The sequence below is a fragment of the Puma concolor genome, chromosome C1 (assembly GCF_028749965.1).
Source record: "Puma concolor isolate L17-30 chromosome C1, mPumCon1.1.hap2, whole genome shotgun sequence".
Classification (NCBI taxonomy): domain Eukaryota; kingdom Metazoa; phylum Chordata; class Mammalia; order Carnivora; family Felidae; genus Puma; species Puma concolor.
In genome coordinates this window covers 93,917,730-93,938,285 of record NC_141674.1, presented here as the reverse complement: position 1 = coordinate 93,938,285, position 20,556 = coordinate 93,917,730, and the positions used below count along the sequence as shown (strand labels likewise).

Here is a 20,556-nt window from a genome sequence, read left to right as displayed (position 1 = left end):
TAGAGAAACAAAGTCCTCAATTTTTGTGATATGGCAGCTTTTTACAAAACATAAAAGTCGTGCCTCACACATTTCCTCATCCCCTGTTTTGCTACTCTTGTCTCCAATCATTTTACAACCTTTTCCCTGGCTCCTCTTCCCTTACTCCACTTCTAAGATTCCTAGTCAAATACCATCCAATTATGACCATCCTTTTGTAATTTCTCCCATCAACAATTTCCCCACTTATTTACTGAATATTAATCTGCATTAATAACTTATTATTTGATAAGTTGAGAGTAGATAAGAATTCCTAAGCTAGTTCACAGACACAGAGGCTTTGCTTTTCCAGGCAGAGCCTCCTTTTATTGTCCATAGCGCCTAGGAATAACACTCTGAACACAGCGAATGTCTGCCTTAGGTCTGGGAAATCATTCTATACGTTACAAGCCTTCTCTTAGACAATATAGACTTGGACTATATAAAAGATCTCCTACCTTCATTTTAGCCCTCTCCCCACTGCACCAAGCATTCTAACGGACAAACAAGAATTACATAGTGCATGAAGTGTTATAATTAATCAACATAACTTTTGAATATCTGACATGTGTAATTATCATCCTAGGACGTCATATCATCCAATTCTATAGGCTGTAGTCAAATGTAGTATAGGGATATAGTACCATTGAATACCTAAAAATCGCCCCTAAAATTTTGACTTAGTGTCCATGTCCTTATCAAGTTTACTTTGGGAGACTGATTTTGTCTTTTATCTTTACACCTCAGAAGTCAGAGGCACCTCTTTTAGATTATTTCAACTTATTAGCATTTACTACTATAAAATAAAAGTAAACAGTGCTATAAAAGAAGTGAATAAAAGAATTATCACAGAAACCTACAGTATACCCACAGAATCCCATTTCCTTGACTCTTCTTTGTGGTGGTAATCTAATATCTTCTAAAGCTGGTGGCTAATACTTCTCAAATGAGCAACCGTATTTTGCTACATCTTATCTTGTTGCTTACGTTCATTTCCCTAAAACATGAAGCAAATTTTGCCTAACTGCATCTACTCAAAGGGAGCAAGTGAAGAGGAAATGAGAAACACTTACTGCTCTGGCAGCTTCCCCAAAGTCAATCTTTAGCCGTCCCATGGCTCTTATGATTGCAATGATGGACTGTATGGTATTGCTGTAGACAACTACTTTATATTGTTTACATTCTTCCTCCGAATAGCCATCCTCATGAATGATTCTTTAAAAAGAAAACCATAGATCATTACCACGGACATAAAATAAAAAGATACTACAGACTTCCACGCATTATGAGGAAGTGTAGTTTTACAAAAGGCCATGTTCCAACTTACTTCATCTGTTTCACGATGGTGCTTTTACCAGATTCTCCAGCACCTGAAAGAAACAAAAACCAGACTTTGAATTCACTTGTAATTGAACAAAGTATGAAATCGACACGAGGGATAATTCTAGACTAATGGAAACCACAGGTCCTAGGGCAAACTTAGGTGAGGCTTTCTATCAAGAAAAACTACTAAACTGGGGTGCCTGGGTGGCTCCGTCAGTTAAGCCACTTCCACTCAGGTCATGATCTCCCGGCTCAAGGGTTCAAACCCCATGTCAGGCTCTATTAGAGCTGACAGCTTGGAGCCTAGAGCCTGTTTCAGATTCTGTGTCTCCCTCTCTCCCCTGTTCATGCTGTCTCTCTCTCTCAAAATAAACATTAAAAAAAAAAAAGAAAACTACTAAACTTTCCTATTAGAGTTTTTTACTTTCTTAGCATAACTTAGCAACCAAATATAATCACTGAAAGTAATCCCAGGACCTATTTGATATCATTTGTTTAAAGTAGGCATGCTCAAGGAGATATGGCAATGTAAACACCTCTAGGAACTCATCCTCTACACAAAACATCATGATGTAGAAAATAAACACAGGTAAAAATGAAATGATTAGTTTTTGGCCTATTCGCTTTTATTAATTCCTCTGTCAACATCCATGGATCTGAGGAATGTTCCAAGAGCAATCCTCTCAGCCATGTGACTAGAGTTCAAAATAGAAACACAGGAGCCGTCGCCTCCACTGCTTTTTTTCTCTATATATGCTCTCAAAACCACATTTCCCCCGTCTGCAAGCTGGAATCACTTTAATGATCACCAATGTCAGATGAGTCCTCCGAACTTGTTATTTCACCTGCATTTCCCATATTTTTTATTAATTAATTAACTAATTAATTAATTCTCCCACCTTCCAAGATGCCTATATCATACCACCTCTTCTCTCTCTCAAACCTTACAAACTCTTTCCCACTTCTGACTCTCTGGTGATGATCTTTCCTCTCCCTTCTTGGAAAAATTACAGCACTCAAGAAACTAGTTCATAACCAAATCCCATAACCAAATCCACCAATCTACCTGTACCCCTACTAATATTCTCTATCTTCATCAATGGATGAACGGTCTCTGCTAATGTCTAAGACTAATCCCTCCAATTGTACCCTAAACCACCTGATTTTACCTATTGACAGTCTTGGCTACTGCAATTATCCCATGTCACTCATATGTGAAGTTCTCTCTTCCCACTGGGACACTCTCATCAGTATACAAACTTGCTGTAGTATCTTCCATTTTAAATCAACACACACCCCCATTCCAGACTTTCCTGGACTCTGCACATATTCCTCTAACTACTACTCCATATTCTCTTTTCCTGAGTTGTCTATACCCATGTTCTCCGGTTCTGTACTTCCAATTCTCTCCTTAAGCCACCCCAACCAGATGTTCATATCTACCACTCTACTGAAACCACTTCTCATGGTGTCTAACAGCTTCCATTTTAACAAACCCAATGGTCAATTCTAGGTCCTCATCTTACCCAACCTCTTGCACAGAATTTGTCCAATGATGACTTCTCCCCTTGAAATATTTTCTTCACTAGGCAGGCTTCCAGACCCCATATTCTCCTCGTTTGACCCCTACCCCACTCCTCAGTCTCCTCCCTCTGGTCTCTGAATCCGAAAGGTTATAGTGTTTCAGCACTTCTTCCTTGGGCCCTTTTCTCTACCTACATTCATTCTTTAGGTCATTTCATCAAATCCCCTGGTCTTAAACACCATTTATAAATTGATAGCAATAGTTAATATCCGGGGTACACTGCGTGCCAGACGCTGTTCTAAGCCCTTTGCTTTTATTAACTCGTTTAATCCTCACAATAACCCAGTGAGGCAGACACTTATTTTCTCCATTTCATAGATGAGGTAAATGAAGCAGAGAGATGCCAAGTTAACTTGTCCACAATTAAAGCCAGTAAGTGGCAAAGCTGAAATCTGTATTCACACAATTAGGCTCCAGTTGTTGGATACTGCTTCTATGCTAATGATTTCCAAATTTATATCTCTAACCTTGGTTCCAGAGTCATACATCTAAACCACCTACCTGATAAATCTCATTAAATTTTGAATAGGCACCTCAAACTTAAGATGCCCAAAAGTGAGTTCCTGCTTTCTTACCCTTACCCCCAAACAAACCCTGCTCCACCCTGTTCTCATCTTAGTAAATACCAGCACTCGCCCAGTTGCTCAGGCCAAAAATTGTAGGTCACATGGAACTAATACACAGATGGAATGTAGGTACCAGTACCAACATGTATATCAAATATTAATAAAGCTTAATTTTTGAAAAATAAATATATAGTTGTAACAGTTTCTTCTTATACCACATAGATTATCATAAGCACATTGGAAACCACAAGCCTGGATCACTATAAAAGCTTCCTAAATGGTCCAATGCCTGAGACCTTGCCTTTCCTATGGTCAGTTTTCCACTCAGTAGCTGCAATGAACTTTCATAAGGTAAATCAAATCATGTCGCAAATCTGCCCCAAAACTCCTATGGTCTCCAATTACAGCTGACCCTTGAATAACACAGGTTTGGACTACATAGGTCCATTTATACACATTTTTTTTTCAATAAATGCAATACAGTACTGTAATATTTAAAAAAATTTTTTTAACGTTTATTTATTTTTGAGACAGAGAGAGAGCATGAATAGGAGAGGGTCAGAGAGAAGGAGACACAGAATCTGAAACAGGCTCCAGGCTCTGAGCTGTCAGCACAGAGCCCGACGTGGGGCTCAAACTCACGGACCTCGAGATCATGACCTGAACCGAAGTCGGCCGCTTAACCGACTGAGCCACCCAGGCGCCCCAGTACTGTAATATTTTAATAACATTTTCTTTTCTCTAGTTTACTTTATTGTAAGAATACAGAAAATAATACACATAACACAAAAAATGTGTTTATTATTTGTTACTGGTAAGACTTCCAGTCAATCGTAGGCTACTAGGGAGTGCCTGGGTGGCTTGGTCAATTGAGTATGGGACTCTTGGTTTCAGCTCAGGTCATGATCTCACAGTTTGGGAGTTCAAGTCCCACATCAGGCTATGTGCTGACAGTGCAGAGCCTGCTTGGGATTCTCTGTATCCCTCTCTCTATATCCCTTCCCTGCTCTTGCTTTCTCTCAAGATAAATAAGTAAATAAATTTAAAAAAAATAGTAGGCTTTTAGTAGTTAAGTTTTGGGGGAGTCAAAAAGTTATACACAGGTTTTTCAGTATGCAGGGTGGGGTGGGGGTATTAGTACCCCTATGCCATGTCATTCAAGGGTCAACTGTACACTCAAATTAAAATCCATGGGCAGGGGCACCTGGGTGGCTCAATCGGTTGAGCATCTGACTCTTGGTTTCAGCTCAGGTCATGATCTCAGGGTTTCGTGAGTTCAAGCCCCACATCAGGCTCCACGCTGTGGCATCACAGAGCCTGCTTGGGATTCTCTCTCTCTCTCTCTCTCTCTCTCTGCCCCTCCCCAATTTGTACTGTCTCTGTCTAAATAAATAAATAAATAACTTTAATTTTAAAAAAATCCATGGGCAAGAAGGTGAAACAAGCTCTGGTCCCTGCCTACCACTTTACCCTCAATTCCTATCATTCTCCACTTTGTTCTCTCTGCTCTTGTCAGACCAGCTTTCTTGCTCTTCTTTCAACATACCAAACTGGTCCTCAGTGAGCTAGATCCTGACTCATGCTCCCTGGCATTTACTATTCCCTCTGACTGGAAAGTCTTTGCAAGAGTTTCTTCTTCCCTCAGAACAGCCTTCCCTGATTAATCCATCTAAACAGTCCCCACCCCATCACTCTCTCTCTTACTCTAGGTTATATTTTTTCAAAGCACTGATCAGTTCTTCACACCACAGATTTGTTCATTTCCTATCTCACTAGACTATAAACCCCATGAAGGTTTAGTCATCTCTGTATTCCCAGGGCCTAGAACTGGCCATGACATAAATTGGCTAGCAAATAAATATTCTGGAACTGATAAATTACTAATGCTTAATAAGCACAATCCTTTACTAAATATTTCTCAACTCTACCAACCAAAACTGTTAGTTAAAACAAAATTCAAATAATTTGAAAATTCCAGGAATCTACATTTTTACATACTCAAAAAGGACATTTCTGTCCGACTTTCTCTCTGCTCTTATCATCTAACCAATAATTAGGGGTAGCACTAAATATTCATAACACAAAGAATTTTTTTTAATTTTATTTTTTTAATTTACATCCAAATTAGTTAGCATACAGTCCAACAATGATTTCAGGAGTAGATTCCTTAGTGCCCCTTACCCATTTAGCCCATCTCCCCTCCCACAACCTCTCCAGTAACCCTCTGTTTGTTCTCCAATATTTAAGAGTCTCTCATGTTTTGTCCCCCTCCTTGTTTTTATATTATTTTTGCTTCCCTTCCCTTATGTTCATCTGTTCTGTATCTTTAATGACACTGTTAGAAAAAAGTGCTTTCTCCCATAGATATCTAAAAAAAAACCTGAGGCACCTGGGTGGCTCAGTCAATTAAGCATCCAACTCTTGACTTCTGCTCAGGTCATGATCTCATGGCTTCAGGACTTCGAACTCTTGTGTAAGAGCCTGGGATTGTCCCTCTCCCTGCCCCTCCCCTGCCTGAACTCTGTCTCTCTCAAAATAAATAAATGAACTTAAGAAAATTAAAAAAAATTTTTAAATGATTCAATTCTGGAGAAGAGAATACAAAAGAATACCAGGTATATTTTAAATACTAGTTTAAAACACAGAATTCCTAGATGACCCCATATTAGCAACAGCTACTAAATTAACTAGGAAAAATAGAAATAAATGAAGTAATGTGCACATTTTTTAATATATTGAAAGCAGGATTTCTATCATTTATGTTGGACTGAATGAAATAATCACTGAGTCTATTATTCTCAGAACCAATTTCTACCCATTTCATTAAGTTCCACCCTATGAAGACGGTGATTTTATTTATTTTTTAAAGCTTTATTTTATTTTTGAGAGAGACAGAGACAGCACAAGTAGGGGAGAGGCAGAGAGAGAGGAGAGAGAGAATCCCAAGCCAACTCTGCACTGCTAGCACAGAGCCCAATGGGGGGCTTGAACTCACAAACCGTGAGACCATGACCTGAGCCGAAACAAAGAGACGCTTAACCGACTGAATCCAGGCACCCCTGAAGGTGACGATTTTAAAAAAGTATGTTGCCCTGCTTCTCATGTTTCCAAGGTTCCCTGATAAAATGTCAGTTTGTCCTTCTCTTTACTATCACACTACATATATTCACCCAAGCTTTTACTAGGCATCCAGTTCCACCTCTTAAAGGCACCTCTTACTGACCACAGAACCAAATAGAGGATGTATTTTATTGGGTGTTCCAGGGCATTTTGTGCAAAGAATGAATTGCTTTATACCAAAAGTCTTTGACCATTCAGCTTCTAGATCAGCAAGAAAAGTGCCACCATCTTACCTGTCTTCCAAGTACGAAATCTAAGAATCATCTGGAACCCACTCACTCTTCTCTCCTTACATCAAGCTGTAACAAAATCTCTCTTCTTATGCATTTCTCAAATGAATCCTTTCTACTCCTCACAGGGCTGAGCCTGACAGTGTTTACTATTATGTTACTGCTGAAATTTCTCAAACTTCTAGCTCAAAGCCCCTCTTTCTTATCATTTCCAAATGGCACTAATAACTCTCTAAATTCTTCTAACATTTTCTATAACCCTTTCTTATTAGGTCTGAACTCTTAATTTTTACCTCAATCCTCTTGTGTTCCATTGCTTTGGTAGTAAGTTTCCTCTCTAATAACATCTTGCTCTTAGGCCTTCCCAAAACTGCTTCCCATGTCTCATCTCCCTCCCCCAATACATATTACATGATGTTTGGAACTTTCCTAATTTTATTCACTTTTTTTTTTTTTAAATCTATCTTCCTTTAAAATTCATCACAAATTTGGAGCGCCTGGGTGGCTCAGACGGTTAAGCAGTTCACTTCGGCTCGGTCACAATCTCATGGTTCATGAGTTCAAGCCCCACATCAGGCTCTCTACTGTCAGAACAGAGCCCACTTTGGATCCTCTGTCCCCTTCTCGTTCTCTCTCTCTCTGTCCCTCAAAATAAATAAACTTAAAAAGAATTCACAAATTTAAGCAGATATTCATTTTCCCATCTTCAATCTACCACAGTAAAAATATTAAGGAAACAAAGAATGGAATAGATACAAAGGAACTGCAAAGATACAACCTATAGCTTGGAGAGGGAGGAAGTAAAGAAGACTCTGTAGGCAGGAGGGATGGAAATGGTCAGGGTATAGGATACAGAGGGGAGAAAAGTCAGGAGGGAATGGAATCATTTCGACTTAGAAGACTCATCCTTAAAACAGTATGTATCTAAAGAACATCTCCTATAAAGAGGAAGAAAGGATTGGGGAGGGGAGGGAAGTATGGAGATTTTTGAGAGAAAAAGGAGAAAAGGAGCCAAATCAGATGGTCTTACAATAAAAGGAAGACAATCTGCAGAGGATAAAGGGGTAGAATTAATTTAGAAAATCTTATAAACAATCAAATAGAACAAGGTCAAATGAAAAACAATTCACCAGTATATACTCTACCATAAAATCATTATATTTACCTAAATACATCCCACATTTCATTCTTAAGGAGCTCCTGGTGAGGAGACACCATCACATGTTCCCCCTATTTCTTCCCATAACATAAATTATGGGCATGAAAAATGAGAGACAGTGACAATGTCTTTGCAAAACTTTTAAAGGCCAGTGAAGTGCTAATATAAGTAAATAATTATCATGAGCAAATACATTCAACTTACATACGCACTGATTTTAAAAAATTAATTAACCCTAGGGCACCTGGGTGGCTCAGTCAGTTGGGTATCCAACTTTGGCTCAGGTCATGATCTCAAAGTTTGTGGGTTCAGGCCCCACATCAGGCTCTGTGCTGGCAGCACAGGACCTGCTTGGGATTCTTTCTCTTTCTCTCTCTCTTTCTCTCTCTCTCTCTCTCTCTCTCTCTCTCCCTCTCCCTCTGTCCTTCCCCCACTCTCAATCTCTCTCAAAATAAACTTAAAAATTTTTTTAAAGAAATTAACCCTAAAAGATGGTTGATATTCAAAAACACAGTCACCCGATATCTTCTCTTTCTTCTTTCATTTTGACTAAAAGAAACCTTACAGCCAGTCCAAGCAAGGTACATGAGTATATTATGCTTTTTTATACTCCTGTGCCTTCAGGCACAATGAATTTCCTTATCTGTAAAACAAGGGTCAATAGGAGATGTTCAGAACAGTACCTGGTACATAGTAGGCATTCAATAAATGTTAACCAGCTATTATTTGTGAATGCTGTTTTCACTGTTTTGAATACTACCAAGTAATATTAAGTCCCCAAAAGTTTAATTTAATAAAAACTCCCTAGATAGTGTGTGTTGGTTCAAAATCCAGCAGAAATGGTATAACTACTTAGCAGCTATTTCACAATAATAAAACCCTAGATGGAGGCTGGATTCTCACACTACAACCGAAACTTAGAGCCTAAATGCCACAGCAAACTGTGTCAAAGCATTAATCATTTTCTCCAACCTACCATGAGCAACAAAAACACTCTCTTCTTTAAATATATTTTCAGCCCTTAGATACTCCTAACTACCTCCCCTCCCACACTTCTCACCCATCTGCACTTCTTACAGCTTTTCCTTGAACGTTCCTCAAAGGTTTTTGTACCACTATCATGGGTACCAGCAGTTATTCCAATAGCAACCCAAACATCTCCTTTTCCTTTTTCCTTTGTGGAGAAATCTTGAACTCCTAAAAGTTCAGCATTTTAAGTAGGGCATAGCCCCCTTTCTAGAGGTCTGCATAGCTAAGTCCCAATATGGCACTATTTTTAGACAATCTTCTAGCCAGTGCTAAACCAAGATACTCTTCTTGGTCTTTCTACAGCCCACCCATGCCCTCCCTTCCACCCCTTCCAGACACATGGGAGCATACGACTAGATCATGCATAGACAGCCTCCCACCCACAATAGGCTGAAAGCCTGATCAGCAAATATATTTGATTTTTCTAACTTCACTTAAAAAGATTTTTTTAATCAATGATACCATGTCGTAATAAATTCAGTGGAAAAGCAGATTTTAGTGCTAGCTCTACAATGACTAACTGTGTGACCTTGGGCAAGTCACCTAACTTCACAATGCCTGTCTGTCTCCTTATACATAAAATGTGAAGGGCTTTGGCCTAGATTGCACTCTAACATTCTATGACTACAATTATTATAATGCTAAAAGTAGATTAAAACTCTACTTCTGACACACAGAGGCTTCAGATCAAACCACAGATCCACATCTTCCTATTTAACCCAACCATTCAAAATAGCTGCCATAATACAGTGATCAGCATGCTCTCCAATCACCCACTCCTGCTCAAGACTGGACAAAAAGTACAAAGAATTAAAGAGTGCAGCAATGTAAAGAAGTAAGAGTTATCTGGCAGCCAACCTTCTATATTTGTGTTTCAGGGTATTCTATAATTACATAGGCTCAAACTAACAGAACATTCAAGTTAGCAATTCAAGTTACATTGCTTTTCTTAAAAAAAAACAAAAAACAAAAACAAAAAAATATGAGTACCTCTAACTAAAGATCACAGCAGCAGTCCATGCTGTTTCTAATAATAAACTTATCTACTGCCCCCATTGATTTCTTTTTATTAACAGGCATAAGTAACTAACAAAATGAAAATTCAGATTAAAGTTAAAAATGACATTCGTTCAAAATGCTTTTCAAAGTACCATACTTAATACAAAAACCAGTTGCTCCCGAATCAGTAAAAGAAAAGGTTAGCAGAATTACAGACGGGAAAAACATTATGTAGCAAATAAAGATTGTTATTCATTCTTTTTTTTTTTTTTTAAACAAACATTCTCTCAAATGTGCCTGGAACTGGTGGACACAGAGACTTCAAATACAAAAAAGGAATGTGTGGTCTCATGGAAAAGTTAGATCTATTTTTCTTATGAAATTAGCAAGTTTCCATAGCCTAAAATATCAGAATAATCACTTCACCCAGCCCCCTGTCCCTCCAAGCAAGCCATGCCTCTACATATGAACACCCTTGAAAACCTACTCAATTCAAACTACAGCTCTCTGCTGAAGCCGTCTCCATTCCCTCTCCACGGAGTTACTACTCCCACTCTGATGGCTGACACAGATTCTACCCTTTCGGCATGAGTCCCAGAGGTTAATTTCCAAAACTAAGTCCCAAACTATCATTCTAAGCCACTTCACCTCATTATCTCTAGCCAAGTCTGTCTACTCTAAAAAAAATTATTTGCTTGTCTTTCCAACTCCTAATCTCCTTGCTTTTCATAAACTGCTAATTGGTTTTCTTGATTTTGATTAAAATGGTAATGAAACTCTTTCTAGTAGGATCTGAAAACGCTTCCACATCTGTGTACTTCTCCCTTAAGGGCACGCAACGACGCTCAACCCGGCCCTACAGCTTAGTGTCAAACACCATAACACTAATATTTGGTCAAACTACTGTAATTACTTGGGTTCGAACCTGTTTAGGACTCCATTAGTCCTAAACTCAAAAGCACACTCCTAGAAAGCACAAAACAGTGCCTTCCTTCTTTTTGTGTTTCTACTCCCCCACCCCATCTAGGACAGAGTAGGCACATAATAGCTGTGGGATGAATGGCTTGAGTTTCTGTGAGATTCAGTAGTTGCCTAATCACATTTTGTAAATGCCAGCTGCAATGGATGGAATTTTCAATGTGGGCAGTTAACAGAAGATTTCCATTCCTTTGCTATCTTTACTCAGCCCTACACCCATGCCTGGCTAGGCCTTCAACTCTCACCCCACAAGTATACCTGACAATAAATCTGGACTCACCCACAAGGCTTCTATTCTTTTTATTCCCCTCTAAGCCTTACTCTCAAATTCTACCCCAGCACCCTTGCACCCACCATCCGCTTCAGTGAAATAAACTGCTATGAATATGTCCTGAACATCCTGTGTCCCAACATCTAAAAGAGCGCATGAAACATAGTGAGTACTCAAATATTTGTTCAGTGAATGGATGAATGAATATCTTAAAGGTAAGAGATGACAGTAAGTTGTGACTGGGACAGAGATAATGGGTCTTGTCTGTGAAAAAGATTTTTCTAGGAAGCAATCACGTACCCACAACCAAAAAGGCTTAAAGCACATTTAAGAAGTTTCTGATAAAACTAAACTGACATAGTAGACATAATTTCAGAATATATGCCTGCCTATATCCCCTAGAGATATCCCCACCTAGCTTCCTCAGTGGGCAACTGCCTACAAGACCTAAGCCACTCCCCAATCTGTGATTGGATCAGGAGTAAATACCTGACACAGGAATCACCCAGTCACAGGCTGACAAATGGCCTACACCCTGTGTGACCTATCTCCAAAAGATGAGTAGGACCAATGAGATTATCTGAGGAACCTGCACTAGAGGATACAGAAAAAGTCATCCTAAACTATAAGATCATAATGTGTAAAATCCTAGATTAATGAGGGGGAAAAAAAAAAGAGGCAGCTCAGTCACTTTAGAATATGAAAATGGTAACTTGAGTGTTGCTAAAGATCATGTGTCCCCTTTGGGCAGCTGGCCAATCAAGAGGGAGAAGTGGGGTTTCTTCTACACTTTTGTGGAATATAAAAAGAATGCTTAAGGGAGCAGTTATTTGTAAGCAAGGAGGGGAGGATTATCATGACTGCCTCAATGTTCTGATTTTGGACCTGGTGAGTAAATTTCCTTTTATTTCTTTAAAAGCAGAGCAACAGGGGCACCTGGGTGTCTCAGTTGGTTGGGCGTCTGACTTCAGCTCAGGTCATGATCTCACAGTTCGTGAGTTCAAGCCCCGCATTGGGCTCTGTGCTGACGGTTTAGAGCCTGGAGCCTGCTTCAAATTCTATGTCTCCCTCTCTCTCTGCTCCTCCCCCACTCATGCTCTGTCTCTCTCTCTCCTTCAAAAAAATAAATAAAAACATTAAAAAAAATTTTAAAGCAGAGCAAAAATTGTCATTTTAGTGCTGATGCTAAATTATACGGTATGTATATCTGACATAATTGAAAACTATTCTTGCAAAGGTGTATTTCTTTCTAGCTCTGCCTCAAAACTTTTCTTGTGAGATAGAAATGTAAAATACTCATTTTTAACCCATACAAAAAATTTTTTATATATAGTGATGTCCTCCAAAGTTAACTGGAATATCATATCCATTCATCAAAACCCACATTTTACATTTAAAAATTTTACATTTAAAAACGTTAGAATCAGATCCCTACTTAAGTCTCCTAAACATTGATGGCACATACAGCACTTTTCTACACGTCTATTTAATCAAATATAAATGCCACATCTAAAAAATTCACAAATAGAGGGGTGCCTGGGTAGCTCAGTTGGTTAAGTGTCTGACTTCAGCTCAGGTCATGATCTCATGGTTCATGGGTTTGAGCCTCAATCGGCTCTGTGCTGACAGCTCAGAGCCTGAAGCCTGCTTCAGATTCTGTGTCTCCTTCTCTCTCTGCCCCTCCCCTGCTCACGCTCTGTCTCTCTCAAAAATAAATATTTAAAAAAATTTTTTTAATTCACAAACAGTAAAATACTATAAACTGAGTTGTCAGGTCACAAAGATGCCTACAATTCCAATTTCCTCTACCACATAAATGTTCACCAATACTGAAAGTCAAAACTCAGAAGTGTGGAGTTCATATACATATTTACTTTTACTAACCTTTTGCTACAGCATGAATAGCAGTGGAATGGCAAAAAAGGCAGCTAAGAGGGAGGAGAATGCAAAGTCCCTAGATGATTTACCTCCAAATTGTATCTATATTCACCTCTATAAAATAAAAATATGGCTTAAAAGACAGCTACTAAAATTTAGAATCAACCTCTCCAAAGCCCTTGCACACCTTTCCAGCTTTTTCTCCCACATTCTTCCTATACCAACCCTCCATCCCAGGCAAATCTAACTAGTTGCTCACTCATGTTTCTGAGCCTTTGTATATACTACTCCCTCTGTGTGGATGCACTTCCCTCTAGTCTTTGTCTTAAGAGTTCCTATTTATCCTTCAAGGTCCACCTCAAATGTCGCCTCCTCTAGGAAGACTTCCCTGGCATGTTTCTTTCTCCTCCTCCCAAAATTGGTTACTCCCTCTGTAACCACATTCCACGTATATTACCATGGTTTACTTGTATATCTCTACAACTTTGGCTGCTTAAAAGTTCTATTTCTCATTTATCTCCAGGCTAAAAAAGTACCTGTGCACATAAAAGATGATCTGAGATACCTAATCATAAATAAGCTCATAAATGAGCCTCCTCTGGATAGTGCAACACTAAAAACCAAAAAGTTCAATAAAAAGCAGCCTTGACTAAATGCAATGCAGTGTCCTAGATTAGATCCTGGAGCAGAAAAAGAACATGAGTGGAAAAACTGATGTAATCTAAATAATTATGTAGTTTAGTTAACATTAATGCACCAATACTATGCACTATTGTGCACCAATATTATACATTGTTGACCAACATACCACAGCTATCTAAGATGTCAATATTAACAGGAACCAGGTAAAGAGTATACAAGAACTCTAGGTACTATCTCTGCAACTTTCCTATAAATGCGACATTATTCCGGGGCATCTGGGTGGCTCAATCGGTTAAGCACTTTTCTTCAGTTCAGGTCATGATCTCGCAGTCTGTGAGTTCAAGCCCCGCATCAGGCTCTGTGCTGACAGCTCAGAGCCTGGAGCCTGCTTCAGATTCTGTGTCTCGTTCTCTCTCTGTCCCTCCCTCTCCCTCTCTCTCTTTCTCTCTCTCTCTCTCAAAAATAAACAAAAAAAAATTTTTAAATAAAATGTGACTTTATTCCAAAATAAAAAGTTTATTAAAAAAACTTTTTTTTTTCACTTTTATTTACTTTTGAGACAGAGAGAGAGACAGAGCATGAATGGGGGAGGGTCAGAGAGAGGGAGACACAGAATCTGAAACAGGCTCCAGGCTCTGAGCTGTCAGCACAGAGCCCGACGTGGGGCTCGAACTCACGGACCGCGAGATCGTGACCTGAGCCGAAGTCGGCCACTCAACTGACTGAGCCACCCAGGCACCCCTAAAAAAACTTTTAAGTAGTCTAGAAAAATCCAAAAAAGTACAAATATTAATGAGAATGTGAATGTGGATTTTAGTTATAACCACAATAAAAAAAATAAAAGGATGAGAAATATACTTCTCAGAAGCAGAGGGAGGAAGGACATTAGTTTTTAACAACCTGATATGAACCAAAATACGTGATGATTTAGTAATGCTGAAAAATGGTCTAAGAGATTGGTATTTTTATTTATTTTTTTTTAATTTTTTTTTTCAACATTTATTTATTTTTGGGACAGAGAGAGACAGAGCATGAACAGGGGAGGGGCAGAGAGAGAGGGAGACACAGAATCGGAAACAGGCTCCAGGCTCCGAGCCATCAGCCCAGAGCCTGACGCGGGGCTCGAACTCACGGACCGCGAGATCGTGACCTGGCTGAAGTCGGACGCTCAACCGACTGCGCCACCCAGGCGCCCCGAGATTGGTATTTTTAAACTGAAGTAATTCAGTGTTTAATTTCAAAAGTACATAACTCAACATTGAAATGACTTCCATGGAAAGTTTAAGACTGCACTATCCTAACACATACATCAGAACTACATTATCTATGAAAATCATGATAGTGATTATATCATTACATCAAACAGAACCTTGTTTTGAAGTTAATGATTCCGATGTTCTAACTTCAGGAAATAGAGGGGGAAATGTTCTATCAAAAGTGTGTCACTTTAAAACAATCCTTCTGTAATTTACAGTAATCTGTAAAACATAATTTCCAAGAGCCTGGGCAAAATTCATTTCCATATGACACTATCTATTTAATAAAAAAAATATAAAAACTAGAGATATCAATATATGACTACAACAGAAATCCAAACATAGTGTAACATAGTAAGTTCTTAGAATTCAATGGAATACTATTTAATTTTAAAATCCAACCACTGGGGCGCCTGGGTGGTTCAGTTAGTTAGGCGTCTGACTTTGGCTCAGGTCATGATCTCATGGCTTGTGGGTTTGAGCCCCATGTTGGGCTCTGTGCTGATAGCTCAGAGCCTGGAACCTGCTTCGGATTCTGTGTCTCTGTCTCTCTCTGCCCCTACCCCACTCATGCTCGCTCGCTCGCTCTCTCTCTCTCTCTCTCTCAAAAATAAATAAACATTAAAAAAATATTTTTATATCCAACCAATACAGGAAATTATAAGATAACAAGAATCAAACTACCTTGCTAATTAATTTTAAAGAAGTCTGATTTAGGGGTACCTGGGTGGCTCAGTCGCTTAAGCGGCTGTCTTCAGTTCATATCACATTCTCCCGGACTGTGACTTTGAGCCCCACATTCATGACTTCAAGCCCCCTATCAGCGTAAAGCCTGCTTCAGATCCTCTGTCTCCCTCTCTCTCTCTCTCTGACCCTCCCCTGCTCACTCTCTCGCACTCTCTCTCTCAAAAATAAACATTAAAAAAAAAAGTCTGATTTAAATGGTACCTATATCACAAGAGTAGTAAGTGTTAACAGCAGGCCACATAAATAAAAGTAGGAGATACAAGCACAATTTAAATGTAAGAGTGTATGTTTTAATCATGGTGAGACACCTGACTGTATAGCTGTAGATTTATATGAGCAACTAAAAAAATTTTTGAGTAATATCTACTTCAAAGTTAAGCAACAAAAATTTTTCAAGATATAAAACACTAACATCATCCAAAAAACTCAGTCTTTTTGTATTAATATTAAAAATATTTACCCATTTGTGAATTAGACTTGGTGACAAAAAGAGGCCCAAAACAGCAAAATAGTAACGGAACAATGAACACACTAACGTCTCTACTAGCCCTGAACAAATCTATTAAACTTTTAAGTATCTTCCAAGTCTAACTTGAAAATCAAAAGAAATCCATGTGTAAAGACTATACCCTTCTGAAGCTTGTTTCTAAGATCAACCAGGCCATTAGTCATATACAACAAGTCAAAACAAATTTGGTCTTTTTGGTCCTTCTTGTTTGGTTCATATCAGATACATTCATTTCTGTTACAACTTAATAGTAGTAAGACATGAAAATAGGATAGTTCCCTTACATAGAGCACTGTATAAAAACTGGGACAATTAAACAGTGATCCTAACACAATGTTATACAGTTCAAGCAGCTTGAATTACAGATATGATACAGACGACTGCTAAGCAGGTAACAGGATAGCCCAGGTAGATAAAGGCTTAAAGATAACTCTAACTTGCTAAACACTGAAAAAGAATTTTACCAAAATGAAGACAATTAAAACTGGAGGGGAAATCAATCACTACAATGCTTTTCCTAATATTCTCTTGAAAATTTACATTATGGGCACTTTATGAATTTATGTCTTCCTAAACAGCTTTATTACATTAAACTAATTTCAGTCAAACTCAAGAATAAGAGAAATAACAACAAAAACAGCCCTCCTTATAACTTACTAAAATATTTTATCTGGCCGATAATATTAATATCACAGACAAGAAACCCCTAAGATTGGACCTCATTCTACAGAAAAAGTAAAATGAAGCTCAAAGATTAGGATGAATCCCCAATTTTCAGTATCTTTGTTCTTTAACCCTACACTACATGGGATCATCTATTTATGAACTCAGTTACCAGTTCAAAGAACTGTCTTTTATTAGTGCTAGTCTATTACATTCTGCTGACTAGAAAACAAGTTTTGAAACAAACTTCAGTGCTCTGAACCAATTTAGTGTCCCCTGCTCTATACACTTCTTATGAGACCCATATTTCTATTTTTTGGACTTTACTGCTAATCTTCTAGTTCCTGAGTACTTAAAATATCTTTTCCTCTCTACTTTCCCTGACAAACCCCATTCTCCAATAAAATAAAACTAAACTAAACATAAGAAGACAGCATGGACAGTTGCAGCAATGATTCAAAGGTTACATGCCTTGTCAAATCTATTAAGTACTAAGACCCTACTCTAAGGTTATCTCTGTACTTACTTCAGAATTAGCATATATAGGGAAGATTACAATATTGTAACTCCTGAAAAGGACCATAATTTCAGGCTGAAGAAGTGATAAATGCATTTAAATAAAAGACACAAGACACAAAAAAGTGCTTATAAAAAACTAACTTATTTTCAAAATGGGACTTTTTATTTTTTATGCCAGTTTCTTCTTCTTCTTCTTCTTTTTTTTTTTTTTTTTGTACTGACACAAGATGCATCCTCACAAGAAATGAAATAACGGTCTATTAATCTTATGCCAAAAAAATGGCAAACATTATAAAGAATATCATCCTATGAGAATCTAATGAAACTATGAAAGTATTACTGTTATTATTAAAGCAAAATGAAGGCTACAGATTATAGGTACTATGGAAACTCAAATTAAGAAGCTAGTGTAAGCTAAATTAAAGGAAAAGTTCAGTATTATAACTCTCTAATCATCAAAAAACACTACTTTCAATAATAAGCATATTCAGCCAGTAAATGCAGGTATTTAAATGTGAATAAATTGTATAAGATTTAAGTGAATCAGATGATTCCAATCCTCTGCATGCAACTTAATTTTTGCCATACCACCCCCAGCAAAATCCTAAAGAACAAAGCATTAATCTCGTTTTGTATAAAACTATTTTCTCAAGATCCGCTAAGGGATCTTGATGTAAATGTAAATCTTTCTTTATATCAAGAAATAAAAATCTAAAGATAACACAAAACTAAATAATTCAATAACTTACAAAACTAAATGATAATATTTAATTTCTTTTACCACAAGAGTGTTATTTATTAAAATTCCTTGAAGACCTCCGAAAACATAGTATTTGAAAAAATCAAATTAACTGTCTGAAACACCCCTGAAAAAAGTAGCATTTTAAAATGATAAGCTTTCACAGACATTACCATAAAAAACAGAAGTTACCAATATCGAATACTTGCTTGCTAAGGATTTTACATACATTACCTTAGTGCATATTATGAAACAGGCATCATCATCCCCACTTTATATATGTGAAAAATAAGATTCATATAGTTAACTTATATGCTCTGGGTCTCACAACTAGGAAATGAAAGTGGGAATTGAATTCAGTTCTCTGTGACTCTGTAAGCAGTGCTCTTACCCATTCTTACACTAATGCTTCCCAACTTTTGTCACATGATGGCACACACTAAAAATTGTATTTGTAAGGCTTACTAAGGTAAACTGGTGGAGCTTGGTGAAAATAATATATATTTTCCTTAGATCAAACACTTATGACATGAAAAATAAAATGCCAAGTATTACAGATGATATTAAACACTAATTGGCATAATAAAATATTTTCATGTGCCGTGTTTCCAAAGTTTACAGAAGGAATCATACTAAAAATGTTCAAATATCATTTCAACTGTTGTGAAATTTTTAAGTTATGAAAATGACTTAAAGTTTCAAAACTATAAAAAAATTTACAAACAGCACACTTATATGCCATCCTATGCACTGCACTCTGGTTGGGAAGCTTTGCATAATATAATTTGTCTTTCCACAGAATATTATGATTAATTTGGCATTATCAAGATCTTCCCAATAACACACCTAAAGGAAATTCAAATCAAAGGTAATAAAAAAATTTTAACATTCAAGTATTCCTTCCATTGAAGTGTAATTCTTCCATTGAAGTATTACTAATTTGGCCCACACCAGGTTCTTAATTTGAATTTCTATAGTACCTATAATCTGTAACATTCTTTTTGATTTAATAATAACAATAATAGCTAGGGGTGCCTGGGTGGCTCAGTTGGTTAAGTGTCTAACTCTTGATTTCGGCTCAGGTCATGATCTCAGTTTAAGGGATCCAGCCCCACGTTGGGCTCCAGGCTGAGCATGGAGCTCTCTTGAGACTCTCTCTCTCTCCCACTGCCCCTCTTCCGCACTCACACTCCTCTAAAAAAAAATGTTTAAATAAATAATAGCTAATATTCATTGAGCTAATCCTATGTGCCAGGCTGTGTTTCACTTCACATTATTATCATATTTAATGCTCATAGCAGTATGAAGTAGCTCTATTTTCTCCATCTTACAGATGAGGAAACAGAGGCAGAGAAACTGAGTAAGTAACTTCCTTACAATTAGTAAATGGGAACTAGAATTTGAAACAGTTTGACTTCATAGCCCTGGTTGTTAATCACTATACTAAACTACATTCCTCCAGATAGAAAATACAGTAATATTTAATGAACACATATTACGTGCCAGGAGAGACAAAAGTAAGTAAATATATCTCAACTTAGATTAAGTTTGACAGTTTCACAGTGATGAAGTAAAAATGACTACATCAAAAGAGGTATTCTACAGAAAAAGAAAAAAAAGGTATCTGCATACTGTGATGAGTGCATTCTGCTTACAGAAAAGAAGGGAAAACTTTAACTTCTGCTCATAATGATATGGTTCAAGCAAGAGCATCTGTGTCTGCAACCTATTTGAATTTGTTGATTTAACTTGCTCAAGAATATAAAAAAAATCTTACTTAAAACAATGAAATTGATAAAAATTAAAAGCAAATGTTTTAGTACTTTGATTTTTTACTTCCTGCTTTTGAAGTCCCTAAGTCATCATGTATTTAATGTTGTTTTTAATTAAATGCACTATTTATAAAGTTCTGAACAAAGATTTTTCCAGACATTTGCTTGCCTAAATTCTGCCTGCCAAATCCTGCCATTTGGAAGAAAGCCTCACGGTTTACAACTGTATTACACTAGGCTGATGTCCTAAGGGGATCTCTGATGGTCAATGTAAATCAAAACTTATAAATACACCTTTAATTTCATAACCAATCAATCAATACAGACAACATTAATGCCTTGGGTATAATGGTTTATATTAAGTGTCTAAAAAAGCCCAAAGAGCCATGTCCAACATTAGCTGGTTCATGCTAGTTAATAGCAAATATTTAAGGAGCACCTACTATATGCCATGGACCATGCTCATCCACAAAAGATACCTGTTCTATAGAGAGTGGCAGTCTAGAACTACAATTCGAATTCACATGTTATGAAAGGTCAGATATTGAAACCAA

At 37.5% G+C, this 20,556-nt stretch overlaps 1 protein-coding gene and 1 long non-coding RNA gene across 2 annotated transcripts in view; one reads left to right on the top strand and one right to left on the bottom strand.

The window, feature by feature from the left end:
- LOC147578228 (uncharacterized) overlaps positions 1–20,556 on the top strand; it is an 85,081-nt gene that overhangs the window by 18,674 nt on the left and 45,851 nt on the right. The window lies entirely within an intron of this gene.
- Positions 1–20,556, bottom strand: part of GNAI3 (G protein subunit alpha i3) — a 38,414-nt gene that overhangs the window by 16,134 nt on the left and 1,724 nt on the right. Inside the window, exons 2-3 of the mRNA XM_025935239.2 lie at positions 1,346–1,388; positions 1,092–1,233 (exon numbers count right to left, since the gene is read on the bottom strand). Coding sequence (XP_025791024.1) covers positions 1,092–1,233; positions 1,346–1,388 — 185 coding nt within the window. The remainder of the gene's footprint in view (positions 1–1,091; positions 1,234–1,345; positions 1,389–20,556) is intronic.